The 25,709-nt window shown below is 39.8% G+C and overlaps 1 protein-coding gene across 4 annotated transcripts; it reads left to right on the forward strand.

The window, feature by feature from the left end:
* The first annotated feature begins 149 nt into the window (after positions 1–149).
* On the forward strand, positions 150–23,785 carry INTS7 (integrator complex subunit 7). 4 transcript variants are annotated; one of them, XM_021547539.3, is made up of 20 exons: positions 150–257; positions 397–526; positions 1,362–1,508; positions 4,053–4,190; positions 4,661–4,707; positions 5,225–5,424; positions 6,510–6,632; positions 9,206–9,323; positions 10,270–10,404; positions 10,970–11,067; positions 11,734–11,973; positions 12,624–12,761; positions 13,483–13,689; positions 16,792–16,986; positions 17,777–17,880; positions 18,265–18,333; positions 19,326–19,458; positions 20,655–20,753; positions 21,574–21,759; positions 22,648–23,785. In XM_021547539.3, exons 1-20 carry the CDS (start codon positions 167–169, stop codon positions 22,933–22,935), a joined length of 2,886 nt encoding a protein of 961 aa, XP_021403214.1. In that variant the 5' UTR covers positions 150–166; the 3' UTR covers positions 22,936–23,785. The 4 variants fall into 4 exon arrangements, 3 of the variants coding, with proteins under 3 accessions (XP_021403214.1, XP_021403215.1, XP_021403216.1); XM_021547540.3 differs by lacking the exon at positions 150–257 and adding an exon at positions 685–774 and having other exon boundaries at positions 424–526; XR_002467030.2 differs by lacking the exon at positions 22,648–23,785 and having other exon boundaries at positions 19,326–19,436; positions 21,574–21,687.
* Positions 23,786–25,709: the final 1,924 nt, after the last annotated feature.

Here is a 25,709-nt window from a genome sequence, read left to right on the forward strand (position 1 = left end):
GAGCCCTCATTGGTCAGCGGCGAGCGCGCCGCGCCTCGCCCGCCTCCTCTGATTGGGCAGCACGGGGGTGGGCGGGCCGCGCCCGCCGCCGGCTCCCGCGGCCGCGCCGGGCGGGCGGGGCCGGGCGCGCGGCTGCGCGTGCGCGGACCGGCGGCGAGCGGCAGCCATGGCGGCCAGCGCCAAGTCCTTCCTGGCCGACGCGGGCTATGGCGAGCAGGAGCTGGACGCCAACTCCGCCCTCATGGAGCTGGACAAGGGTGGGCCCGCGCGGGCTCGGCGTTGTCGCCGCCCCGGGCAGCGGGGCTGGGGCGGGGGCTCCGCTTGGCAGCGCTTTGTGCAGGGCGGGGGCGGAGGAAGGAGCCGGGGCTGTGCGGTGATTCCTGCTGTCTCCTCTAGGCCTCAGGTCCGGCAAGCTCGGGGAGCAGTGCGAAGCCGTCGTTCGTTTTCCGAGGCTCTTCCAGAAATACCCGTTCCCCATCCTCATCAACTCGGCGTTCCTGAAGCTAGCCGATGTTTTCAGAGTGGGGTGAGTACTGCCCGCTCGAGCCTGCTCCGTGGGAACGCACTGTGCCTTGGAGTGTGGCTGCGCTGGGATCTGGCATGGCCTGCTTGCCTGCCAGCACCGTTCTGGTACCCGGTCTGTTGCGGCTGTGCTTGATTGGAACTTGTTTTCCCCTTCTTTAGTGGGCTTGAGTGGCTGTGAGTGATGACACAGTTCCTTTCCATCTGTCCTGATTTGAGGATTCTCTCTCTGACTGGGTTAAGTTCACTGGTGTAAGTTTTGCTCCATAAGCACATTCAAATCATAACTCATAAATGGATGGATGATCACATGTGCCAATTTTAATCTAACAAAGCTCACAAAGTATAGCTTTTCCAAGTGCCTGGTGTCTGAGTGATGTACATAATGTAATCAAAACTCCTTCTTAAAAGCTTACAAAGGTGTATTCTGATGCTGCGGAATCTTCACTCTTGCCTTCAGGAAGGAAAATAAATTTGCTCAGCACTTGACAGTGGTAATTAAGACTTCTCTGTCTTAGTCTTGAATGTGTTTTTCCAGCAGATCTGGATCCCTGTGTGTGCACAAAACAGGCATCCTTACACCCCTCCTCACTGGTGTCAGCAAGTTCATTGCCCTGGAACTGGGCTTTAATTTGACACTACCTGAACTAGAAAATAAAGCAATAGTATGTTAATAGTATCTGTTTTACTCTATCAGTCTACGCAAATGTTTCTAAAGCATTGATATCTCCTTGTTTTAATTTGCTCCAAAAGTTGTAGTTAAATAATTTTAGTATTTAAAGTACTTGAATTTTTGTTTCAAAATAGCCTGACAAGGAAACGTATGTGTTTTCTAACAGGAACAACTTCCTGAGGCTGTGTGTGCTGAAAGTTACTCAGCAGAGTGAGAAGCACTTAGAGAAGATCCTAAATGTGGATGAATTTGTCAAGAGAGTTTTCTCAGTAATCCATAGCAATGATCCGGTTGCTCGGGCTATCACACTGCGGTATGTATGGCATGAGTGATCTGACTTACTTCAAATCTGGTGAATGATTCTGATTTACTTCAAACCTGTAGGTCTATCAATGTGCCTGTCTGGAATAACAAGACCAAATGCAAGGCATTGCATCTGGGCCACGGCAATCCCTGGTGTCAGTCCAGACTGGGGATGAACAGACCAAGAGCAGCCCTGCCTAGAAGGACTTAGGGGTGCTAGTGGATGAAAAGCTGGACATGACCCAGCAATGTTCACTGGCAGCCCAGACAGCCAAATGTGTTTTGGGCTACATCAGAAAGAGCCTGGGCAGCCAAAGGCCAAGGAAGGGGATTCTGCCTCTCTGCTCCCCTCTGCTGAGACCCCTCCTGCAGTTCTGTGTCCAGCTCTGGGGCCTCCAGCACAGGAAGGACATGAACCTGTTGGAGGGAGTCCAGAGGAGGCAACCGAGGTGGTTAAAGGGATGGAGCACCTCTCTTGTGAGGAAATGCTGAGAGAATTGGGATTGTTCAGCCTGGAGAAGAGAAGACTTTGGGGTGACCTAATTGTGGCCTTCCAGTACCTGAAGGGAGCCTACAAGAACGATGGAGAGCCTTTAGTGATAGGACAAGGGGAAAAATGGCTTCAAACTGAAAGAAAGTAGGTTTAGATAAGATACTGAGAAAAAATTCTTTATTTTGAGTGTGGTGAGGCACTGGAACAGGTTGCCCAGAGAAGTTGGAGGCATTCATGGATGCTTCATCCATGAAACTGTTCAAAGCCAGGTTGGATGGGGCTTTCAGCAACCTGGTCAAGTGGAAGATGTCCCTGCCTATGTCAAGGAGTTTGGAACTAGATGGTCTTTAAGGTCCCTTCCAACCCAGGCCGTTCTGTGATTTTGTGAGTTAAATAAAGGAGGCTTTTTATACATTGCTCATAGAGTTAAAAGCAGAAACATCTGTCTTTCAAAGGCATGAATGATAAGGATTGGTAATAACAAGGACAAGGTAGTAACCACTTGTGATGGTAAGAATTTTGTGAATAAGTAGAACAAGGTTATTAACCATTTATGATGGTAAGAATTTTGTGGATGGTCCCAGGCAAAACATAATTTGCAGTGTTGAAATTTTATGTACACCAGAGAAGAAAACTGAATCTGTTGTATGCATAACCCAGACAGGAGCTATATGTGATATATCTCATCTTGCTAGGATACTTTTAGACCAAGTGAAAGTGCTTCCTTTTGTGTCAAAATAGTTTTTGTTAACTTGCAACCAAAACTTACATGAACCTTGTTATGCTTGCACTATGCTATTCATTCTGCCTTGTCCTAGCTAGAACTGCTAGATGATCTCTGATCAATAACTTCTAAGGAAATGCTGTTATATTACTGATTGCTTTGAACTTCTGGGAATCAAATGGGAAAACAAAATTAATCTGTCTTTCATGTCACTGTCCTGCTGGTTTGGTGACTGTGTCTCTAATACTATCCAACATGATCCTTTTAACTGCATTTTCCAGCCCCTGTGCAGGTGAATTCAAATGTGAAGAGAGCACTTTCTTTCTTTATATTCTTTTTGTGCCTCCATCTGGAACTGTTACTGCTGGGAGATGGGGAATCATTAACAGAGCTTTGATTGATGAGGTCAAGTGTCCATTTCTTTTTTCTTTCAGTATTTCATTTGAGGTTATGCTTTCATGCCCTGGTGTCTCAGAAATCTGTAAATACAATATGTCTGCATGGTTTTTTGTAGTTCCTCTTCAGTGCTCTAATATAAGATTGCAGTTGTTGACTGGCATTGAGGGTTATCTTCACAGGCTGCTACAAGTCCCAGGAATCCTCTCAGTTTGCATAAGTACTTTAATTACTGAATTCACAGGATGCATCAAATAAAATGTTAAAGTAGCTGTCGGTTCAGCAGTTTCAGTTTAAAATCTTTTGTTGATTTATTTTTTGGGCCTCCTTGAATAGTGTCAATAAGGAAGAGCATGTTGAAAGAAGGAGCTGCTTAAACAAAACTTTGTCTGTGGAATTTTATTGCTAGATAACTGTAAATATTTGCACAGAACTCTAGCTAAAATTACCATCAATATAAATCCTACATTTATTATTCTTTTAATTGGATTGTGCTAAATATGCCTGTAAGCTCTCTTTGAAATATTTTTAGCAAAGTATAGGTTGATTTGCTGCTTTTTTAGCAGTTATACAAAAAGTGTTGCACTTTTTTCATTAATTACCTTATCTTACATCAGTGAAAGATGTTGGAAATAAATCATGCTATATGCTCTTAATTTTAAAAGAATTTTTGTTAGGTTTTTCACTGTGCCAATTTCAAGCTAAAAGGTATCAAAATGTAATTAAATTGTATCAAACCGCTGACACAACCCACACAACAAAATCTGTTACATTTAATTAGATGCTTAATTTTAGTAATTGCTTGTTTCTGTAATAGTCATGAAAGAGCACATATTTATATAAACATAGACTTTTAACCAGTATTTTTTACATTTTATTTGGTTTCATTATTTCTTCACGATCACTGTTCTTCCTGATTCTGCTGTGATTTATTTCTGTAGGATGTTGGGCAGCATGGCAACTATCATTCCAGAAAGGAAGAATGCACATCACAGTATTCGCCAGAGTTTGGATTCCCATGATAATGTGGAAGTTGAAGCTGCAATATTTGCTGCTGCCAACTTTTCTGCACAGTCTAAGTAAGAACTGTTTTTTTTTTTACTTTTTCACATTACAGAGAATGGAAGCTCCATTAACACTGGCATTCACAAACCTTACTATTTTCTGTTGTGCTGTCCTTTATAGAAAACAATTATGTGCAATAATGATGTAAGGAAATCTGAATGCAAGTTCAGCAGATTTTTTTTTCCCTAAAATGGAAAGCTCTCAATCATGATTAAATCTGCTATTCTAATTCTCAATCTCATAGAATTATTTTACAGAAATTACATTAGCAAAATGTAGTGCTGCTTATTAGTTTTTGAATGCCTTCATTTTCTCATTTGGTCATGCCTGTGTGCAGGGGTTCTGAAAAGACTTAGGTTTTGGCAGGTACTCTTTTGTGTAACTTTTAATTGTGTTTGGTAGTTCAGTCAATTTTTTTTTTTTCAGTTTTTAATTACTTAATTTTTTGTTTTTCATTTCACCTGGTACTTTCTTTTCTCTGCAGGGATTTTGCTGTTGGAATATGTAATAAAATCAGCGAGATGATTCAAGGTACGTGTGTATGTTGAATGATAAAGAGGAAAAACTTTAATTTCTCTGAAAATTCTTCATTATTCATATTTACATATTAGATTATATTTATTATATTTACAGAATGCTGTTGCCCTTAGATTATTCCAGTTTTTAAATTAGCTGACCAATAGTCTGTCTGGTTATCTTAAATCCTCCTAAAATTTAAGTTTTCAAAGCACCTGTTTGGTACAGAATAAAAGCCCATCTGTAGTGTGATGGATAAATTTGCATAGACTCTCATAGGTTGTTTCAGATTAGTTAATTTGCGTGTTACCTGCAGTGAAGCAAGAAGCAGCTTTCCCAAACAACCATGGAAGTGCTTGATAGTGCTGTCATTTCACACCTAGCTAGAACATGAGTTATTTGAAGCCACTGCAGGTGTTTGCACAATCTCCTTTCAGCAGTGGTAGCAAGCCAGATGTACTCTGTGCCTCAGAGCTGCCAAAAAAAAGCCAGCCCAAGGACTAACTCTGGCTGTGTTTCTCTCCTTATTGAGGTTTGGCCACACCTGTGGACTTGAAGCTGAAGTTGATCCCTATTCTGCAGCACATGCACCACGATGCCAGCCTGGCCTCCAGCTCCCGGCAGCTGCTGCAGCAGCTGGTGACATCCTACCCCTCCACCAAGATGGTCATTGTCACCCTGCACACCTTTACTCTGCTTGCTGCTTCTTCTCTGGTTGACATTCCCAAGCAGGTAACTCTTCCTAAGGCATGTCTTCCTCTTGAAGTACAGAGTACATTTTAAAAGCACTCAGATCCTGCCTGCTGATCAAAATAAACAGTGATGGCTGTGCTGGGTTGCTTGCTCCTGTGTGCTGTCGAAGAAGAATACCCTGAAAACTGCTGCTGCTGTCATATATTAACCTTTTCTGGTTCCATTTTCAGGTGACTGTATCAAACACACTACACCTTTTTTACAGTTCATAACAGGTCTTTTTCTAAATCAAGGATTCAAATCAACAATGGGATTCAAATCAACATGGATAGATCAGCATGCAGGAAAATAAACACCCTGACTTTTTCTGAAAGAGCTTCAACTTGCCTGTGGAAACCAGGCTTTACTTAGCACTTCTGTATATTGTTGTGGGTTGTGGGTGTCCCTTTTGCCTTTCTTTCATGCAAGCACATGAATATTTAATGCATTTAAAGTGTATTTCTTGGAGAGTTTTGAGGAATTTCAATTGCTTCCTTAAATTCAGGACTATAAACCAAGTAATGGAAAAGCAGTGATGGAAAAATACAGTGCTTTTTATGCTCTGATAATGAGCTTTGTGGATGTGATTTATAGAGCAGCTCTGAACACAGTGACACTTGAGACTCATCCAGCTAATCTTTCTTTGTAAAGGAGTCACAAAAATCTATTTGCTTTCTTTCAGCCCTGTACAGCTGTGCAAGGCTGGTGTCTGTGGTTGTTAGGTAATGGCATTGATCTGTCTGAAACTCTGCTGTGGATCATTTCTGTATTTCAGATGATACTTCTGATGGTACTGAACCTAAGTCTACTGAAGCAACATTAGAACACTTAATGTGCTGCTTTTATATTTTTTTTTATGGCAGCAAACATGGAGATTTAGGCTATATTTCTGCAGCACAGCAACTAATACTGCATAAAACTGATGGTAGCCAGGGTAGGGATGAAGACTAAAAACCATGGCTGGCGTGTTCTTACTTTTTCAAGTTAGTTTTGTCTCAGTGTGCTCAACATTTCTTCCTGAGTGCTTTTGAAAATAATTCCTTCTAGTAGCATCACTCTTAAGCACTGAATTTATTTTCTTGCAGATTCAACTTTTGTTGCAGTACTTGAAAAGTGACCCCAGGAAGGCTGTGAAGAGACTTGCGATCCAGGATTTGAAGTTGTTGGCCAACAAGACACCACATACATGGAGCAGAGAAAATATTCAGGTCTATATGTTTTTTTTTAAGCTAAAGTTTATTATGAAACTTACTAAGGAGTTGTAGAATTCTTTCCAGAGGAACAATTTGGGAGGTAAAGAAAGGAATAGCATGCATCTCTATACTCTTAAGTTATGTTACTATGCCAGCAGACTAGCCAAGCATTAATGAGCAGCTCATAGAATCTTTAGTTGGATAAGCTGACATTTAGGGATTAAAGTTGAAGCATTATTACTGAGGGAAGGCATATACCATGTAGGAGGCTTTTGTACTGTGAGGAAGTAACTTTTCCATCTGACAAACCCATTTCAGGTAACAGATATGAGAGCTGAATGTTTAACACTGATCTTACCACAATGAGTACACACCAATGTTCTAGTGCAAAATGGAGCCTTTGGGATTTGTCAAAACATGTCATCCAGCAAGGGGTACTTGAAAAGACAAATGGAATTTTGATTGCATTTCTTAGAATTAATGGGGTTTTTGCAATAGTAGCCTTGTGACTTCTGTTGTGTCAATGAGAAGGTGTTTAAAGTGCACCTGTGCTATTTGGGGAAACTTGTGTTATATTGTAGATACTACTGCTGCCTTCTTTCAATCACAGTTGCATATGAATTTTTTTTTCCTTCCTGTTTTTCTTGTAGAAATGACTATGGAAAATAACTTCAGTTTAGATTAATGGGAAAGTAAATATTTCAAGAACTTAATGGCAGAGGATTACAGCTCTTTTTTCCTGGGTCTTTTTTCCCTTGCTTTTGTTACTCTTGGAAGCTACTTGGATTATGTCCTGTTGGAGCATTAAGGCAGCTGGGAGGAAAAACTGTGCAGGTGTTTGTTAACAATTGTGTGAGAAATAAAGCAGGTTCTGCTTTGTCCCCAGGTCATGCAGATGATGGTTTGGAGTGTGCAGAGGTTTTTGCTTTAGTGAACTGCTTTATTCTTCATAATGGATTAACTCCATAAATTTATTTCCTTTCAAGAATTTTAAGGAATTATGGATTTATGGATTTTTTGAGAAGAAAATGCTACTCCATCCCACATTTCATTAGTAGTTATCTCAGTACAAATGAGAGACATTTATAATGTAGCTTTCATTGTCATGTAGTGTTTTGCAGTAAAGTGGGTGTCCTGGTAGTTGAAATGCATAGGGGAAAGTTCCACTGATGTCAGAACTTAACCAGTGACTAGGTGAAAACAAAACTACTTGTCTGAAGCTTGCTACTCCTTGCTGAATGGCATGCAGAAATAATCAGAGTTTTTCTGACTCCTGAAATAGCAAGTTGACATTTTGAGTTGGGAAGTTGTTCTCCCAATAATTGGGAGGTAATATAAACAAAATACTATGTTACACAACAGAGACTGGAAGAAACCCTCCTTTTCCCATGGCAAGGCCTGCCTCTTGTACCTTTTTACCAATAAACATTAAAATGCTAAGCATTTTAGTTCTGTCTTGTGTAGGTCAGTTGGGAAGTTTGGTTTTTGCACTGTGGAGGCTTCACTGATTTCTAGACATCAACTTCAGAAGCTGTTGCTGCCTAGAGCAGTCCATCCTGCTAATTCCTCAGTGCTCCTGGCAGCTTTCACAATTGCTGTTTCAGATACACCCTGAGAGCTGATCTGGTAGCACTGGAGTAAAGCATCAGTGTCTTGAGAGGCAGATTTCTACCCCAATCATTAGATCTTCCTCTGTCTGTTGATGCCATTCTATTCAGTGGATTAGCAAAATATGAACTGGTACAAATCACAGATATGTTTAGAATTTAACTATTCCACAATACATATTCCTTTTAAGAACACTGTGGGGTTTTTTTATGTTCTGTGGATCTAATTGTATTGTTTTTCTTTATTGCATTACTGGCTCTTTGTCACTCAGTTTTGGCACACTCTAAAGCAGAATATACTTATATTTTCTATTTATGTCTCATATTACTGTCCCTCCTGTTGACTAAAAAGGCATCCAAAACCAGTGAGTGACTAAATTGTGGGCAATGTTGGCATAAGGAATTGAGAACAATGTGCATTTTAAGAGTTATTCAAACCTAAATGTGATAAGGCCTGTGATAAGATCTGGCAAAACGCACAAAAGTAAGACATGATTTCTACTACAAATGAGTTAAAACATAAAACACACTTTAATTTATGTATCAAGAACCTTAAACTCCTGTTGGACACCAGTGCTGCTAAAGGAAATGACACTTGAAACCTTGCTCTTCAGAGATTTATATTCATATAGAACCTTGCAGATTGTTACAATGCAAAATAATCAGTATGCCTGAAACTGTCTTAAAATGTTTTATAGTGTTGGATCAATGAGACCAGATAATATGTTTGCCATTGATTTTTAATTAATGAATGACTTATAATTGATGTTTCTTAGCATATAGGACCCACTGTCACTTTTCTGCAAGCCACATGTTCAGTCTCTAAACCAGATGATTGAGGATTTGGCTTTTGATTTTAGTACAGTATTTTCTGTGGGAAAATATTTATTCTTAAAACTTCTCAGAGAAGTGCAACTAAATTCTTCATACAGATAGCTCGTGCTACTTGTTACCTCTGTGTTTTTTCCTGCTGATTTTTAGGCACTCTGTGAATCTGCTCTTAACACTCCTTATGACAGCTTGAAAATGGGCATGTTATCTGTTCTTTCCACGTTATCAGGGACCATTGCCATTAAACAGTACTTCAGCAGTGCTCCAGGTAAGAAAACTGGATTAGATGGTCATCTTTGGCATTTTAATAACTTGGTTTTCTGCTGCTGGTCTATTTCATCTAAACACTTTGTAGCATTTTCTAAAACTGTTTTTGAACATGACAACACTGAGAGTCAGACTGTGTTCATCATATGTAAACTTAAAATGGGACACTGTGAAGTCATGAATAATGATGGTTTTGTTCTGTGGGTACTTTGGTATCTGAAAAGGGGTTTTGCCTTTGGGTCTTCAAGTTTTCTTCATTTCGTGAAGGAGCATGTTGCCTCTCAAATGGCTGACCTGCATTCTGCTTAAAACCATGGATTTGCATAATTTTTGAGTGGTGGGGAGGCTTCATGGTGTAAGAGTGGACTGGCATGTTACTCTGCCACCCATGTCGGCTTTTGACCCACAGCAGTACCAGATGCACCTATCTGCTTTGTGACAGTAGTCTGGAGAAATTGTAGGAAAAGAGTAGACATTTAAAGGTGATTCAAGGTATCTTGTTCTCAATATTATGATCACACTATTTTCTTTTTTCTTCTTGAAAGCCAGACTGCCCAAATGAGTGTTATAAGCTCAAATACATGAGCTGCAGAAATGGAAAAAAAAAAGTACATCCTCTTCAGTCATTCTGGCATGACTTAATAATTAATAGACTCACCAGCTTTTTTTAACCAGACATAATATTTCTTAAGGCAATATTTCTCTGAGTCCTGAAACATCAACCTTTAGGTCCAAATGTTCTTTCTCATGTGTCTGACTTGTGTTGTGCTCAAGAATGTGAGAGTCTCTGGGTTTGTCTGACGAGAGAAAAATATTTTCATCCTATTTTTTAAATATAAGAAAAAACCCTAAATCACTATCATGATTTTGCAGAAATGTACTTAAAGATCTGTGGCATATTTATAGACTGTACAGTTTTATGTTCTATTTGCCTTGCTTTTTTTTAGGAGCAGCAGCTACAACTGCAAGGTCATTTGATTTGGTAAAACTAGCACAGGAGTGCTGTTACCATAATAACCGTGGCATTGCAGCTCACGGAGTGAGGATTCTGACCAATATTTCAGCTTCTTGCCAGGAAAAAGGTAAGGGAAAGCAAGGGCAGTGAACTGGCTCTGTTTACAGTCAGGCTTATGCACTTACCATGGATTAGCTCGTCCTGTCCGTGAACCTGGCTGTAAACCTGTCTGATCCCTCATGCTGGCTGGGGAGAATGGGGACTGCAGTCTAGTAGGGAATACTCTGTATGGTCTTAGGAATGTTTGAGAAGGTTCCATCTTTGTCTCTTTTAGAGAAAATTACTGTCCACAATAGAACTCATGCTAGATGAATACTTGTTTTACCTTTGCTGTAAGACTAGTTAATTGTTGGTCAACCTTTGAAAGCCCTTTGTACAGAGCCTGTTGCAAAATAATAATAGGGCATTTAGAAGTCTTAGTCCCAAGATTTATGCATGCTTTTCAAGTGTCAGAGGGGCAGCTGAATAGTTACCCGAAAGGTGGAATGGCAGAATTGTTTCTCATCAAAGTAAGGCAAAGCAGAAGTGTTGGGAAGATTCTTAATTGACAAGACTGCAGCAGCAGTGCAAGCATTACACCAACTATGGTCAGAGAACAGAACAGAGAATAAACTAACTTTCTCTTTTTGTAGATCTTCTGCCTTTGGAGCAAGATGCAGTTTTTGGCTTAGAGGCTCTTCTTGTTCTCTGTAGTCAAGATGACAGCCCAGGAGCTCAGGCAACCTTAAAGGTGACTTTACTGTTGTCTTCCCCTTCACAGATGTAAGTTATAATAACAGCTTGTATAACAGAGGCTGGTGTACACCAGATCCTTTCTGGTGGAAGCATTACAGGCTGGAGGGAAAAGAGTATTTTTCTGGTTTGTCCTTAATCACAGTTCAGAGCAGTAGAGAAAGTGAGCATAGCTATAGTACAACTCCTCTCAGCTCTAGGGTAAGAGGATTGCTGCAGGTGGCAGGGAGCATTCCTCTTAGAGGAACAGCTCTAATAAAACATGAACATTGGATGGAGGTGTCCCTGGAGGACAATGAGAACCCTGGAGACAACTTGCTTTTTGGAGATGGAGATACAATGTACATTATCACAACATTTTTATAAATAATTATTCTTACTTTTCTACTTTAGAAACCATCAGTAAATTTTCTAGTTATTTACCTTAAGGCTGGTGGTGTGAAAGACTATTAATGTTTCTTGAATTTGTGATGTGTTTTAGTGCTGGTAGCTCAGGGACAAAAACTTGGGCTCTTGGAGAAATCTCAACTTCTGTAGAGTACATAGTTCTGAAAATACCAGCTGTGTGTTTCTGCAGTCCTGATTGCAGCTAAGTAATTGTGCCTGGCTTTTTTGGGTTTGAGGACATTGTGTTGATGGTACCTGTGGACTGTGTGAGTTGCAGATCACGCTGACCTGCATGGTGAAGCTGGTGAAGTGCCGCCCTCACCTGAGCCAGTCCGTGGTGGAATCCCTGCTGGCACAGCTGCACAGTGCCCAGGACAATGCCAGGATCCTCATGTGCCACTGCCTGGCAGCCATTGCCATGCAGCTGCCTGTCCTGGCAGATGGGATGCTAGGAGACCTAATGGACCTCTATAAATTAATTGGACAATCTGCTACAGATAAAAAGCAGGAACTCTTGGTAAGACCTCCCTTGATGGATAAAGTCTGTATAAACAATTGGATTTTAAAAGGCAGCTAAGACATTTGTTATGTGTCCAGGTTGATGTGCCAGTCTGTAGCTACTATTTTCAATTTTGTTTTAACTTCTGACTCCTTGAAGCTGTAGTATGCAGTGTATTCCATTAGATTTTCCAGCAGATGGCACTGCTTAGGCAAACTGGCTATTGAAATTATTGGGGTATTTCTAAAGTAGTGTTTAAAGGCCAAATGGCAGCTAGCTCCATTTATATAGGGTGCTCTGTGGCAAATGACTTAATATACTGCAAGAGAGATAAATGCTTTCATCTCATCTACTTCGAAAATAATTTGAATTTTTAAAAAGAAATTACAAGCTTTCTACTAATTTACTTGGAGTATTTTAAATATTTCAGCTAAAAGGCAGAGTTGAGATTCTTTGAATGAAAGTTACTTGTATCTACAAGAAATACCTGGATTGATGTAACTGTTTAAAATATATATGACTGAGAAGTTTTGCAGTTAAAATATATCTATATATATGTAATCTTCTATGTAGTTTTGAGCCCAAAATAAAACAGAAATGGCTTTTTTTTTCCTTTTCTTTAGTTACTGAAATATAACTTTCTTTCTCATTCATCCACTCTCTACTAGGTTTCTCTTGCCACAGTGATCTTTGTTTCCAGTCAGAAAGCTTTGTCCACAGAAATCAAAACTGTTATCAAGCAGCAGCTTGAGAATGCCTCCAATGGATGGACAGCCTACAGAATAGCCAGGCAGGCTTCCAGGATGGTAAGTGAAAATACTTGGAGAAGAATGGTTTGCTGTATTTGAAGGAATGCCAGGGCCTTCTTTGAATGGGATAAGGGAATAAGGAAAATCGTAGGACTTGGGGGAAAGAAGTGAATTGGAGAAAAAAAAAAAAAAACTTTCCCTCATAATTCCCTGGAATGCAGACTCCGATATATGTAATTTGGGACATTCATCCCAACAAAATGGGTTTTTCACTTGTCCTTTTGAAGTATTTGAGAAGGAAGTAAGTGATATCCTGGCACTTTCTTGAGCACATACCTAATCTGTATTGTCTGACTGCTCTTCAGAATGTGAAGGTCATCTTGATGTATGGTTCTCTTTCTTCAGTGTGAAGAAAGGAAGAAAAATACACTGTTCCCCTTTTCCCTTAAGTAAATTCACAGTTGGGTTAGAATTACACAGAAACCCTAGTATGAGATGCTGAGGTAAATTTCCATTTTTTTTTTTCTCATCCTATTGATTTATCTTGTGTAAATAAATACTATACTTTTTTATGGGCTGGTATTTCTATAAAGTAAGCACTTGTGCTTTTATTTATTATTAGCATTGCCACATCAGAAAATAGGAAAAAGTTTCACTACTTCTGTTTTTAAGCTGGGAGTAGCTCTGGAGATGTTCCTGCATTCTTATTTGTGTAAGTTTTGTAGAGATCCCCAGCCTTCTTTCACATCCCCTTTCTGAAACCTTCTTGTCATTACAGGGCAACCATGACATGGCCAGAGAACTGTACCAGAGCCTGCTGACCCAAGTGGCTTCAGAGCACTTCTACTTCTGGCTGAACAGCCTGAAGGAGTTCTCCCATGCAGAGCAGTGCCTGACAGGCCTGCAGGAGGACAACTACAGCTCCGCGCTCTCCTGCGTCGCCGAAGCCCTGAAGTCCTACCACAAAGGAATCGCGTCGCTGACGGTCAGCACACGTCTCCAGTGGTGATGTTTCTGCAGCACAGCTCTTTGGGTTCTGTTCTTAACTCTCTGAAAAGTTCTTAGATATCTCTAGCCTCTGCCAGACTCTGTTTGGTTCTCCTCTGCAGGCATCTCAGTTGTAACACACTGCATCTTGAGAGAAAAGATCCTGTAACTTGGCCAAGTGTGATTAGCTAGATTGCTCTTTTTGTTTTTCCTTCTCCCTCCATCCCTCATTTCCTGCCTTGATCAGATCAAATGAAATATGACAGATCTTGTTTAATTAAAGTTACAATACTTATAGTTTTCCGCTCCTTGCTTTGGGTGAATAAAAGCTGTTGTAATCAAGCCTGGGAATTGACCTAAATTGGCTGCTCTCTTCTTGAAATATAGAGAAGGATTCAATTGTCATCCTCCCTCTTGCTGAGTTGCCTTCCATTTGACAATATGATCTCCTTGATCTCATGGAATCCTAAAAGCAATCTAGTAAGAAGAGGAAAGACAATTCAGTTTCATAAATCCAACTGGTACCTGCTTTTATGCAAAGACCCATCATTCCTGAAGTGTTTCTTTAACTGTTGGCTGAGTGAATCAGGCTTCTAATTCAACACTTCCAGATTTCTCTAACATCAAGAGGACATTGAGAGGGGGACCTCATCTAATTAGATGTTAATATTTAATACAGGCAGGAAAATAACATACTTAAATAGATCATACTGTGATCCAGTAATTTAATTACCCCTTCCATGGAGGTTGGGGCTTTTTTTCTGTTGAAGGATTCCTGTCTTCATCTCTTCTTTTGTCTTCAGTTCCTGTTGCACATAGTGCTTTTCTGGGCACAGTGCCCTCCTTATGGATGGTTGTGGTCCAGAGGAGTGAGTACAGGTTTTGTAGGTTAGAGGGGAGGAAGTTGGGTTTTTACTGCTGGTTGTTGCTGACTTGCTGCATCACTCTGGACAATTTCCCAGCCGTGCTTGAGTGTATCAGCTCTAAAAGGAGCCACTCACTGCTTGTCTATAGAACTCAGCCTCTCCAAGGGATACAAAGTGCCATAAAATGCATATGACATGCTGCAGCCTTGCTGCTGAAGGCTTTTGCTCTCTTTCCTCTGACTTGAGCTTTCTTGCTGCTGCTGTTTCAGTGCAGAGCGTGATTCAGCACTGCTGGTACCAGAGACCAGTGGTGCATGTGACGAGTCTTGTGTAGCTGCTCCAGTCTGTAGCTGGAAAACACAGTGTCAGTAAATCTCTTGCAGATGTTCAGCCAGCCCAGTTTAGCAATGATGAAACGTTCAGACAGCGCCTTGTTGGAAAATTTCTCAATTCCTCCTCTATAAACATAAAACTCTGTCTTGCACTGCAGTGTTCTTTCATTGGAGTTAGTGCCCTTGAGGGAAGGAAGTCCCTCTGCTTTATGGATAAGAGGTTCTCCCTGTGGGAGAACAGGGACTTGTCAGGGAGCATGCTGACCACAGTCCCCATCTGTCTTGCTGTGTTGCTTGGCTGTAGAGTTAGCAAAGGTTTTGCATGGGTCCTGCTCTTTCTAGCACAGATCCTGTGTCTCATTGGAAACATTGGGTTTATTTTTCATTGCTGGTAATCTAAAGAAGATAGAAAACTTGAACAAAGCAGCTGGTTAAGTAGCACCAGTTCCAAATATGTTGAGAGCAAGTGGTGGTGTTTGAAGAACTTGTCTGAGCCAAAGAAATACTTCTGTCGCTTTCAGAAAGAATTGTAACTCCCTTACTGCCCATGGCAGATAAGGTAAATTGCAGTATTAATGAGACAAGCTTGTATTTCCATTTACAAGATTCAAGTCCAATTTGTGCTATAAAAATGTCTGGATTTTCTGATATGAGTACTTTACTCTTTAAAAGCATGTAGTCTCTGTAGAGCAATTACAGTGCCGTGTAGCCCTCTTCCACTGAAGGTTTTCTGAAACCATCTTGCAAAATAAACTGAACAATTCCAGTTCAAAAGGGATTTTTTTTGTGCCCTTGGAAAAGGAAAAGCAAAGTGATAGGATAAGAGAGGCTTAATGGTTTAAATATTAAATAGTCTTATTTTTTCAGTTGAAATCTAGTTCAGTAGTTCAAACTGGTTGCAGTGGACTGTTTCCTCACTTTAGTCAGTAGTGGGCCAGTTCTCAGAGGATGTGATGCTTTGTGAGAAACCAGTTTAGCTGTTTTATTGCTAGCAAAGAAATGGTTCCTAGTAAGGTTTTGGGGTAGATTATAACTTTTTGCTTTGAGAAATGACCTGGTAAGGAATAAGAAGCAGTGGGAAGATAGACATGTGTCTAAGTCCCAGTGCATTGTTTTTGGAGAGGGCTTGTTCTTCTCAAAATCCAACAATTTAAGAAAAATAAGTAGTGGATTTTTGTCTTAACTAGTATCAAACCTTGAGTGCTGCAGTTTACCCCCTCCTGGGTGTCCTAAGCTGTCACAGATGCTTCTACAAGTCAGATAAGCTCTTAGGGAACAAAGCTTCATAGAACTGTATTTTCTGAACAATAGCAGCTTGTCTACCCTCATGGAATTCTGTTATTTACTGTTCTTAGTTACCACTAGACTGTGTCTCTTGCCTTCATCAAGTGCAAGGTTCAGTGCCTTCATAATGTTCCCATCCATTTCACAGTTCCAAAAAACATCACCCCTTCCTCTTGCTGTGGTAACTTGAGCCAGTTCCTTCTCTTCTGGCTGATGCAGAGAATCACTTTTTCACTCCTTGTGTTTCTTTTTTGCCATCCAATTCAGTGTAGTTTTTCTTATGGTAAAGACTATCTGGTCTAATGTCACTTGAAGCCTAATGGCTTGGCCTTGGAAAAAGAGGATAGATGCCCTAATATTATTTTAACAGCTTAAGTCACATTAGTTACAATGGTGACATGCTTGGAATATGACTTAGTAATTATGTAACTTCTACGTAATTTATATTTAGTATGATTGAAATTGAGCAAACCTGCTAAATGCAATTTTAAAAAAGCAGCTTTTAGAATTGAACTTGAGGGTTCAGTTTTCTGATGAGACTGTCAGTGACACTGCAGTGTAATTTTATCATTTTTGCTTTTGACCGAGTTTGCCAACATTCCTATTACTGTGTTTCAGGCTGCTAGTACACCACTTAATCCTCTGAGCTTTCAGTGTGGATTTGTGAAACTCAGGATTGACCTCCTCCAAGCTTTTTCTCAACTCATTTGTACCTGCAACAGCCTAAAAACAAGCCCACCCCCAGCTATTGCCACAACGATTGCTATGACATCGGGAAATGATCTCCAGAGGTGTGGCCGCATCTCCAACCAGGCATGTGCTCCCCTTTCACTCTTGTGCAGTTATGTTTGTGACTCTGGTATGAATTTTGCTTCTCAGCAAACATATTTGACAAAAGAAATGAAAAGTAGTTGTGAAGTGGGTTTTTTTTGAATCGTGGACTTTGGTTTTCCCCTGTAGCTCTGAAAACACCTGCCTGTAGCAGGCCATGTTTTGAAGCTGAATGTGCACGTGTTTTCTCCTCCAGTCATGCACACAGCTTCCAAGGATATGCAAGGATATGCATGTAGCAAGTCACTTGGTACATTCAAAACTTGCTGCAAGGCTTTTCACACCTTGCTTTGAAACACCTCAGACACTCTGAGTACACTTAAGGAAGAATATATATACCTGGGGGTGATTCTGCAACTCTTTTTGCTGAGAGGTAGCAACTGCCAACTCTCCATTCAGAACACCAAGGACGTTTGCTTCTAAGTCCAAGTAGTCTGCAAGAAAGAACCATTGGGTGGTCATTAAAAGAGCAGTTTGCTTTACTAGTAGGGGTTAGAGGAGGTTGTTGATGGAGTTTTTTTTCTTCTGCTTTGTTTTTAACCCAAGGAGATTTTGTTGGTGCAGGAAATATACCTGTTTAATGCATGGATAAGCATCTGTCACTTTGGCAAACATTATCTGAGTGAAGAAGCAATAACTTCATAAATTTTTCTCCAATGTGCCACCTTATTCCTTCATTGTTGTATATTACAGTGTTGTGGTTTTCTGGATGTGTGGGGTTTTGTTTTGCTTTGATTTCTGTTTTTGCCTAGTAACGTTGTCTCTGCTGCAGATGAAACACTCAATGGAGGAATTCCGAAACTTGGCTACACGGTATGGAGATCTCTATCAATCATCTTTTGATGCAGACTCAGCAACTCTGAGGAATGTAGAACTGTATCCTTTAAAAATCATAGGGTTTGTCCACTTTCCTTCTCATGTGCGCAGCATGAAGAATAAGAATCCTCTTTTCTTTGAAGACTGACACAAAATAATTTTGAAAGTTAATAACATAAAAACCAGCTGCCAATTGTTTAAAACCTAATTGAAAATAAACATTACCATACTATTGTTTAGAATTACTTGATAAACAAGTTATGAGAAAAAAAGTGGAGCAGCTTATAACTTGGTGTTTTCACAGTTCTTGCTTTCTGTTCACTAAATGAGTAGTGACTGTAAGATTACTTCACAGAAGGAAGGAAAAGTTCCACTAAATACACGGCATTTCTTGCTTTAGGTGCCAACTTTGAAAGTCTTTTAACTCCTTAGTATTAATATCAGACAACAGCAGAGCTGCCTGTTGATTTCACATGCAATAGAAGCTCTGATTTTGGATCCAGAATCTGCAAGGTAGGTTTGATAGTTAACTGCATACTCCTGTTTTGCTTATTAATAAATCCTTGGAGCTTTAAACCTAGGAATTCAAGGAATGTTCAGAAAGTTTCTCAGTAGACATTGCTAATTATATTCTGAGCAGGCTTGAGGATCTGTTCTACTGTGCTGTACCTGGCAGACTGGGGACTCTTGGGTTCTGCATTTCATACTGATTTTGCTCTTGAGAGCACTATACTGGGAGTTATCTTAAATATAGACTTGAACTTCTAATCTCTCCTTTAGCCACTTATTTTAATTTGTGTTGTTGTGTGTTAGATCCCATACCTGTAAGTGCACCTTAGTTTCCTTCAAAGTAGTGAAAATACATGCACTAAATTAGTTCAAATTTTTAATGTGAAGTCATCACCTCTGGCTCTTTTTCTAACAGTGAACTTAAATCCACTAAAAGACAGCATTGAAGTACTGATGAATCACTGTTTAAAACTCCTAGGCTGAGATTAAATAGAGAATACTGTGGATAAAATCTCTCAGTGATTTTATAGCTGCTAATAAAAGTGAACATCCTAAGTGACTGTGGTATTCATTATGAATTAAGCATTGCTTAGAAGGTGTGTTAGTCAAATTTGTTTGAAGCTGGATGTCTATGAGATGGAATTCTATTCAAAGGAGGAAATTATAAACTTCAAGATTAAATTATAATTCTCACTGGTGTTCTTGCTTTGTCTTGTGAGATTTTCATGACTGTTACAAACACTGCAGGGTTAAAAAAGCCAGGAGAAGTAAGTATGCTGAGTCTGTTAGACCTGGTGAGGGTGGGGACAAAAAGCGGTGAATAAATATGTAAAGTGTTATAGTGGAAAAATAATTTAAATAACAGTAAACAGTTTGAAAGACATTCCTTAATGGATTTCATGTTATAATGTCTTGTCACATCTGTTTGGTAGTGTGCCTCCTGGTTATGATGAGGAAAGTAAGTTAGACTTAATGAAAAATTTCTTTTTTTCTAGTTTCCAGGAATATAGCTCAAATGGAACAGCTCATGTTGAAAGTGAATATGAAAGACGAATGATGTCTGTATTTAATCGTGTACTAGAGGAAGTGGAATCCCTCAACAGGAAGTATGCTCCTGTGTCTTACTTGGCAAGTAACACTTTTAAATGTATATTGTGTAGTGAAAGGGGCCAAAAGCCCAGAACTTCATATATCTGTGGTTGGCAAGAAACTGGGAAGCATTCTCAGTTAATTAACATTACTGACACAAATGGTCTCTACAAAGACCCACTTGTTTAAAAATACTTCAAGAACCATTTTGCTAAAACATCTGTAACCTTACTGGTCTGATTAAAAATAATCTTTTTAAAATTTCCATCCTAAGAGCACAGCAGATGTTGATAAGGTAGCTACAAGTACTGTCAGGTCTGTGTCTGACCCCTCACCACACTCTCAAGCAAACACTGGAGCATGTTCTCCTCGCTCATGTTCTTGCTGTGTAGGAATTCTCCCACCCTCCACAGCAGCCTAGCTTTGGTCCCTGGTGGTGAACACTGTGCTCTGTGAGTGTAGCATTTCTCTTACCAGTGCAGGCATCAGAGAACACAGTGTGGAGTGTGCTGGTGCAAACAGGGAGCTGATAATGCTCTCCTTTACAAGGCTGGTGCCTTTGGCTCTTGCTGCTCATGAGCATCCTAAAGCTGAAGTGCATGTTAGTGGGAACAAGGTGGTTTGTCATGGTTGGCATCTATTTGCCTGGTTTCTAAATCCTACAGTCCTTACCAATTCCAAATGAAATAGAGGAGTAAATCATGTAAACCACAGCAAAGGTAAACCCTGTGAACTCTGTTGTTGCTGGCTGCACACCAAGGCAACTTGGTGACTCCAGTGGCTCTGCTGGTGTTCATCTGAGCCAGAGGCATGGTGCAGCAGGGAAAGGAAGATTAGACAAGAGGCTTAAGAATTACTGCATTAAGTTGTGATAGATGCCAGTCTTTTTGCTTGGAGGGGAGTTGTTTTTTGAGGGTTTGTGTGTAGGAGTGTTTCAAGCAGATCCTGCTCCGTCAACTCTTAACACTGGGACCGGAAAGGTTTGTGTTTAGTCTTTTGCTTGACCTCCTTGTTTTTTTTCCAGAGCAGAATACCTCCTTCAATAGGGGCAGAACATAAACAGAGAGGCTGAATATAGTAATTGTAATCTTAGTGACTATAATTCTATGACTGTATTAATATATTTTTTGACTTAAAATGGAAATTCCTGCTGTTTTAGTACCTCAAGTACATGTCTTTTCCCTGTGTCGTGAATGATATTTTTTCTCAATTGTTTTGGCTCTTGTTTCTTGCAGCATACAGCTTGTCTGTGCAATGCTGTCATTGCCTTGTTGAAGGTGCCCCTTTCATTTCAAAGGTACTTTTTCCAAAAGCTGCAGTCTACAAGTATTAAGGTAAGTACTGCTCAAATATGGCCTCAAATTTCTTTAGAAAGTCTTTACTTCATGAGAAAAGCTCTACTGAAGGCACAGAGCTTAAGGATTTTTAGTGAAGATGCATAACTGCAAGTAGCATTTGGGTTGATCTGTTAGGAGTAACTTGAATAGCATGTATGCATTGTTGTTCAGAGCCACTAGACTGTCACTTAAGGCAAGCAGGATTCAGTTCTTTGATTGCAAAGCCTTAAAGGTAAAATGTACATGGAATTTTTGTTGATTCTGAGTCTGCAAAGCTAAATAAATCTAGTCCTGGGAGGGCAGCTTTTATAGATTTGTATTTGGTTTTTTTTCCCCTTTCCTTTAAAAAGCAATGTTCATTATCTTAGAAGAAAATTGTCCTATATATCAGCTCACTGACTAAGAATGACTATATATGACTAAGGTCATGGGTGTTTTTTTTGTTTTACTTAAGTGCTCCCTTTTTCTGGGAAAAGTGAAAGTCTTAAGTTTTTAATATTTATACTTACTCCATTTTGCTTCTTTGTTCAGCTTAATATACCTATGGCTGTTCTGTGGAAGATTTTTTTTTCCACATCTTTTGAAGAAGTGAAGTAAATGAAGCTGATACAAAGATAATATCTGGTATTGCTGATAACGATTAGTAAATAATATAGTAATGAGTCTCTGATAATGTGTGTGTTTCCATTTGCTGATTTTCCTACCCAGCCTCTCATTGGAATTTTTTCTATAAAAGGTGTCCCGTTTCATCCTTGAAATTTTGTTTGCTCTTCTGGAGGCTTGCAATTACATTTTGATCTGTTTACTTGTGTTCCAGCTTGCTCTATCCCCATCTCCAAGGAACCCAGCAGAGCCTATAGCAGTACAGAACAACCAGCAGCTGGCCCTCAAGGTGGAAGGAGTGGTTCAGCACGGATCTAAACCAGGCCTTTTCCGTAAAATCCAGTCTGTCTGTCTGAATGTCTCTTCAGTGCTGCAGAGCAAATCTGGACAAGACTATAAGGTGTGGATAGAATAGAGCCAAGAGGAGTCTTAAGCTTTTTTTGCTGTGTTTTGCTGTTCTTTTGTTTGTTTCTGGGTAGCAGAATTTCCAGGATGAGATGAATGGGGGTGGTTCTGTAATCCTTTCACTCTTGCCAGTTGACATTCAAGCACTGGCCGGAGCCAAGCATAACTTGTGGAGAGGATCTGGGATTTTTAAGTCTGCAGTATGTTAATACCTTTTTTTAACAGCTCTTCTTCCAAACAAAGAGGCTTTGTGATGTTCAGAACAAGTCATTAGGAATCTTCCTGAGATGAGGAAAACTCAGCCTAGTTATAGATCATATAAAACTCCACAGGGAAAAAAAAAAAAAACAAACCAGGAGTAGATTAGTTTCTACCAGATAGTCTCCAGAATTTTTTATAGTCATTTTAAGGTTCTTTTATTTTGTTTGTGAAAATTGTGAGGACAAACTGTCCAAATCAAATAGCATCTGAGGAGACACATATTATACTTAGGTCAACAGTTTTATCAAAGGTCACATGCCTGAGGTTTAGGTTCTGCTAATGTGATACTTGGTGAAAGGCCTGTTTTGTGGTCAGGCTTTCGGTTTGTTTTGTTGTTTGGGGTTTTTTGAGGGAGAATAGGAGAAAGTCAATGGTTAGTAAAAGAACAGGACTAGGAAGTGTGTGATGTTTGACTCGCATTACTTTGTGGAACAGTAGAACCTCAGGTGGAAGATGATTTGTTAACTTGTCAAGCTGTCTCAAGTATGCACATGTATTGGTTTAGGAGAACTGGGAACAGATTTTTCCTTTTTTCTCCTCTTTCCTTCAAGTGGAGAGCTGAAAACTTACTTTTGGCAAGTTTATGTAAAATGGTGTTTTAACCTTCCATCTGCATTCTCAGATTCCTCTTGACAACATGACCAATGAAATGGAGCAGAGGGTGGAACCGCACAACGACTACTTCAGCACTCAGTTCCTGCTAAACTTTGTGATCCTTGGCACCCACAACATCACCGTGGAGTCCTCTGTGATAGACTCAAACGGTATTGTCTGGAAAACTGGGCCTAAAACAACTATTTTTGTGAAGTCTCTTGAGGATCCATACTCACAGCAGGTTCGTCTCCAGCAGCAGCAGGGACAGCCCCCATCGCAGCAGCAGCAGCAGAGGAGTGCGTACTCACGCTTCTGATGGCCACAAGTGACTGTCCTGGGCAACTGGTATTGCAGGTTTTCTTGGACACTTCTTTTTTAAATTTTTTTTTGAAGACTTTTTATTACAACCTTCTGGAAAGCCTCAGATGTCAGTTTGTTGCTTCTTAAATTATCTGGGGTAAATTTGAACTTGATTCAGCAGAGGCAGCTGTTCAGATTTGGAGTTGTGCTCTTACTGTAAGAACTTCTACCTGATTTTTAACTTCTGTTTACAAACCTGTTCCAGCAGGCTCCACAAACTACTACAATAGCAGGGGACACTAAGCTTGTTGACTGGTACTTTCCATGCTGTTGTTTTCTGAAGCACATAGGTTCTAATGTCAGGCTTACAGGACATTAGGAAACACTTCACTCTGGCTGGTTATACTGAAATGAATGTAATACCAAGTGTGTATCTTTTAATGTGAAGGAATTGGCTGGAATATCCAGAGATTCTTTTTCTGACATCTTAATAGGAAATTCTAGTATTTGGCTGGTGTATGTATGTTACTGAAATTCTTCAGCACTACTTAATGCATGCAGCTGGAAGAAAAAAAAATGCAGTTCAATTGTGATACCCAGTCACTGCAGAGGGAAGAGACTGCTTGAGGGGTTGCTGTCTGTGGAGTCTTGCAACAGGCAGAGTTTTACAGGTGGGAGTAATCACTGTCTCTCAGATGATACGGAAGATATTACCATGTTGTTTTTAAATTTTTATGGATTTGTATTTCTGAAACCTTTTGTTTTGTTGGGGTTTTGTTATTTGCTCTTTTAAGAGGGAAATTAAAATGAATGACAGCTTGCAAGTTAACAGCTTTGTTCTTTAAAAGGAGTCCATTGTACCAAAACTTTGTAATCTTGTGTGTTCTTTGACCAGTTTGCTAAGCTTAGTTGTTAATTTTACAGGACAACTTGAAATAGAATTTTGCCAATTCTAGAAATTGATCCAGAATAATTTTGGAAATACACTGCTTCATAGATCATTTTCACGCTTCCTTTGTGATATAAAAGGCTGAATTGTATCCAGACTCACAGGGAGTGGATGACATAACCTTCATAAAATCTTCATAAATAGTCTTCATAAATAGACTCTGCTTATCACTTTATAGGAATGCAGGAGCTACTTGAGTGAGGAAGAGGAAGGATGGCCTTTCTTACATGATTCAGCTTGTTAATCCCTCTCATTGGAGCAGAAATTTTTATTATTTTCTCAGCAAATTCCCATGATACTGTTATTTCTTCAATCTGATTTCATTCTAGAGCTGACTTCAGTTTACAGATTTTGCTTGCTTCAAGCAATATGATCATTAATTGCTGTAAGCTGAGGCTTCTTTTGCATAGCAGGATGAAGAATTTTTTGCTGTGTTTTCCCATAGTAGTTCCTCTTGACTGGAGACTATCCAAAAAAAACCAGACAAACTGGAAGTGATGATATGGATGGATATCATACCTTGGTCAGGCTGTAAACCTAACTAGAAATGGTAACTGGAATGCAAGGTTGAAACAGAAGACACAAAATTGGTAAAAAGTTGAGCAGCATCCTCTGTGAATGATTTTCCTTTTGAGCAGGAGACACAAAGTGTCACTGCCTTTCAAGCTGACTGAGGAAAGTGGTGGTTTCTGTCCCACTTCTGTGGTTCCATAGTTTGGTGTGTGTGTGCATGTATTCAGCTGTGTGTGCACACATCCATATATGTACCTGTAGCTACAGCTAGTTAAATGGTCCAGAAAGAGCTGATTGACCTGCTGTTGTGTGTGCTTTCTGTCACACTGAAGATCTGAACTCCTTGTGGTCAGTTGGGTTTTTTCTTTAAAGCCATAGATCAGTGTCTTTACCACAAAAACCTCTGTATTATAATGTAAGAAAAAAAAAAAAAAAAAAAAGACTTAGAGGCCAAAGAGTTGGTTTTTTGGGTTTTTTTTATCCTGCATAATGAATGTGTGTTTTTTGCTCTTATTGACCAATATGTTGGTGGAAACCTTTGATGGTGCCATTCCAAAACAACTCAGAAATTACAAGATATTTCCACGCTGGGGAACAAACTTTTCTCATAAGTCATGTGATGTTCAGAGTGCATAGCTAAACTTAGGAGAAGCCTAGTAGGAATAAACCCCAGCCTTATCCAGGGAAAGCCCTGCTCTGGCCTGAGGTTTAGCTGTCTGTGAGCTGGTGAGATTAACCCTGCTACAGCTGAAAAAAAGTGTTCCTTCTTTAAACACATCTGCTCACCTGATCTGAGAGGTCTCTAGAATTCCAAGAACTTGTATCACTTTTAAAGCCAAGCAAGTAATACTTGAAGCCTGAGAATCTGGATGTTAAGTATGGGAGATTGCAGGGGGAGGAAAATTGCAATTGCTACTTTATTGGAAATTACCTTGTATAGGAAGGTGGTTTGCTGTACAAATACCTGTATTTCTAAACTCTGAAGAGTTTCTCATGCTGATTTATTTGCAGGTTAGTTATATGTGTGTGCTGATCAGGAAAGGCCCTGGACCTATTAGTAAATTCTTTCATGTAAGCACAGTGTTTTATATTTTGTTGGATTTGCAGTGAGGTTATTTTTTATGTGTGTGTTTTTTTTTGTTTTCTAACATGGTGTATTTTTTATTCCTAATATGCTGGGAAATACACTTGTCAAACAAAAACCACAGATTTTATGGCAAACAACATCTCAAAATACTTAAAGAGAAGTGAGGAAGAGTGTTAAAGTGACAGCAGTATACAGAAAGCTGCTGTTGGAGCTATCAGCAGTGAATGTGATCCTTGACTAT

Source organism: Lonchura striata, chromosome 3 (genome assembly GCF_046129695.1).
Source record: "Lonchura striata isolate bLonStr1 chromosome 3, bLonStr1.mat, whole genome shotgun sequence".
Classification (NCBI taxonomy): domain Eukaryota; kingdom Metazoa; phylum Chordata; class Aves; order Passeriformes; family Estrildidae; genus Lonchura; species Lonchura striata.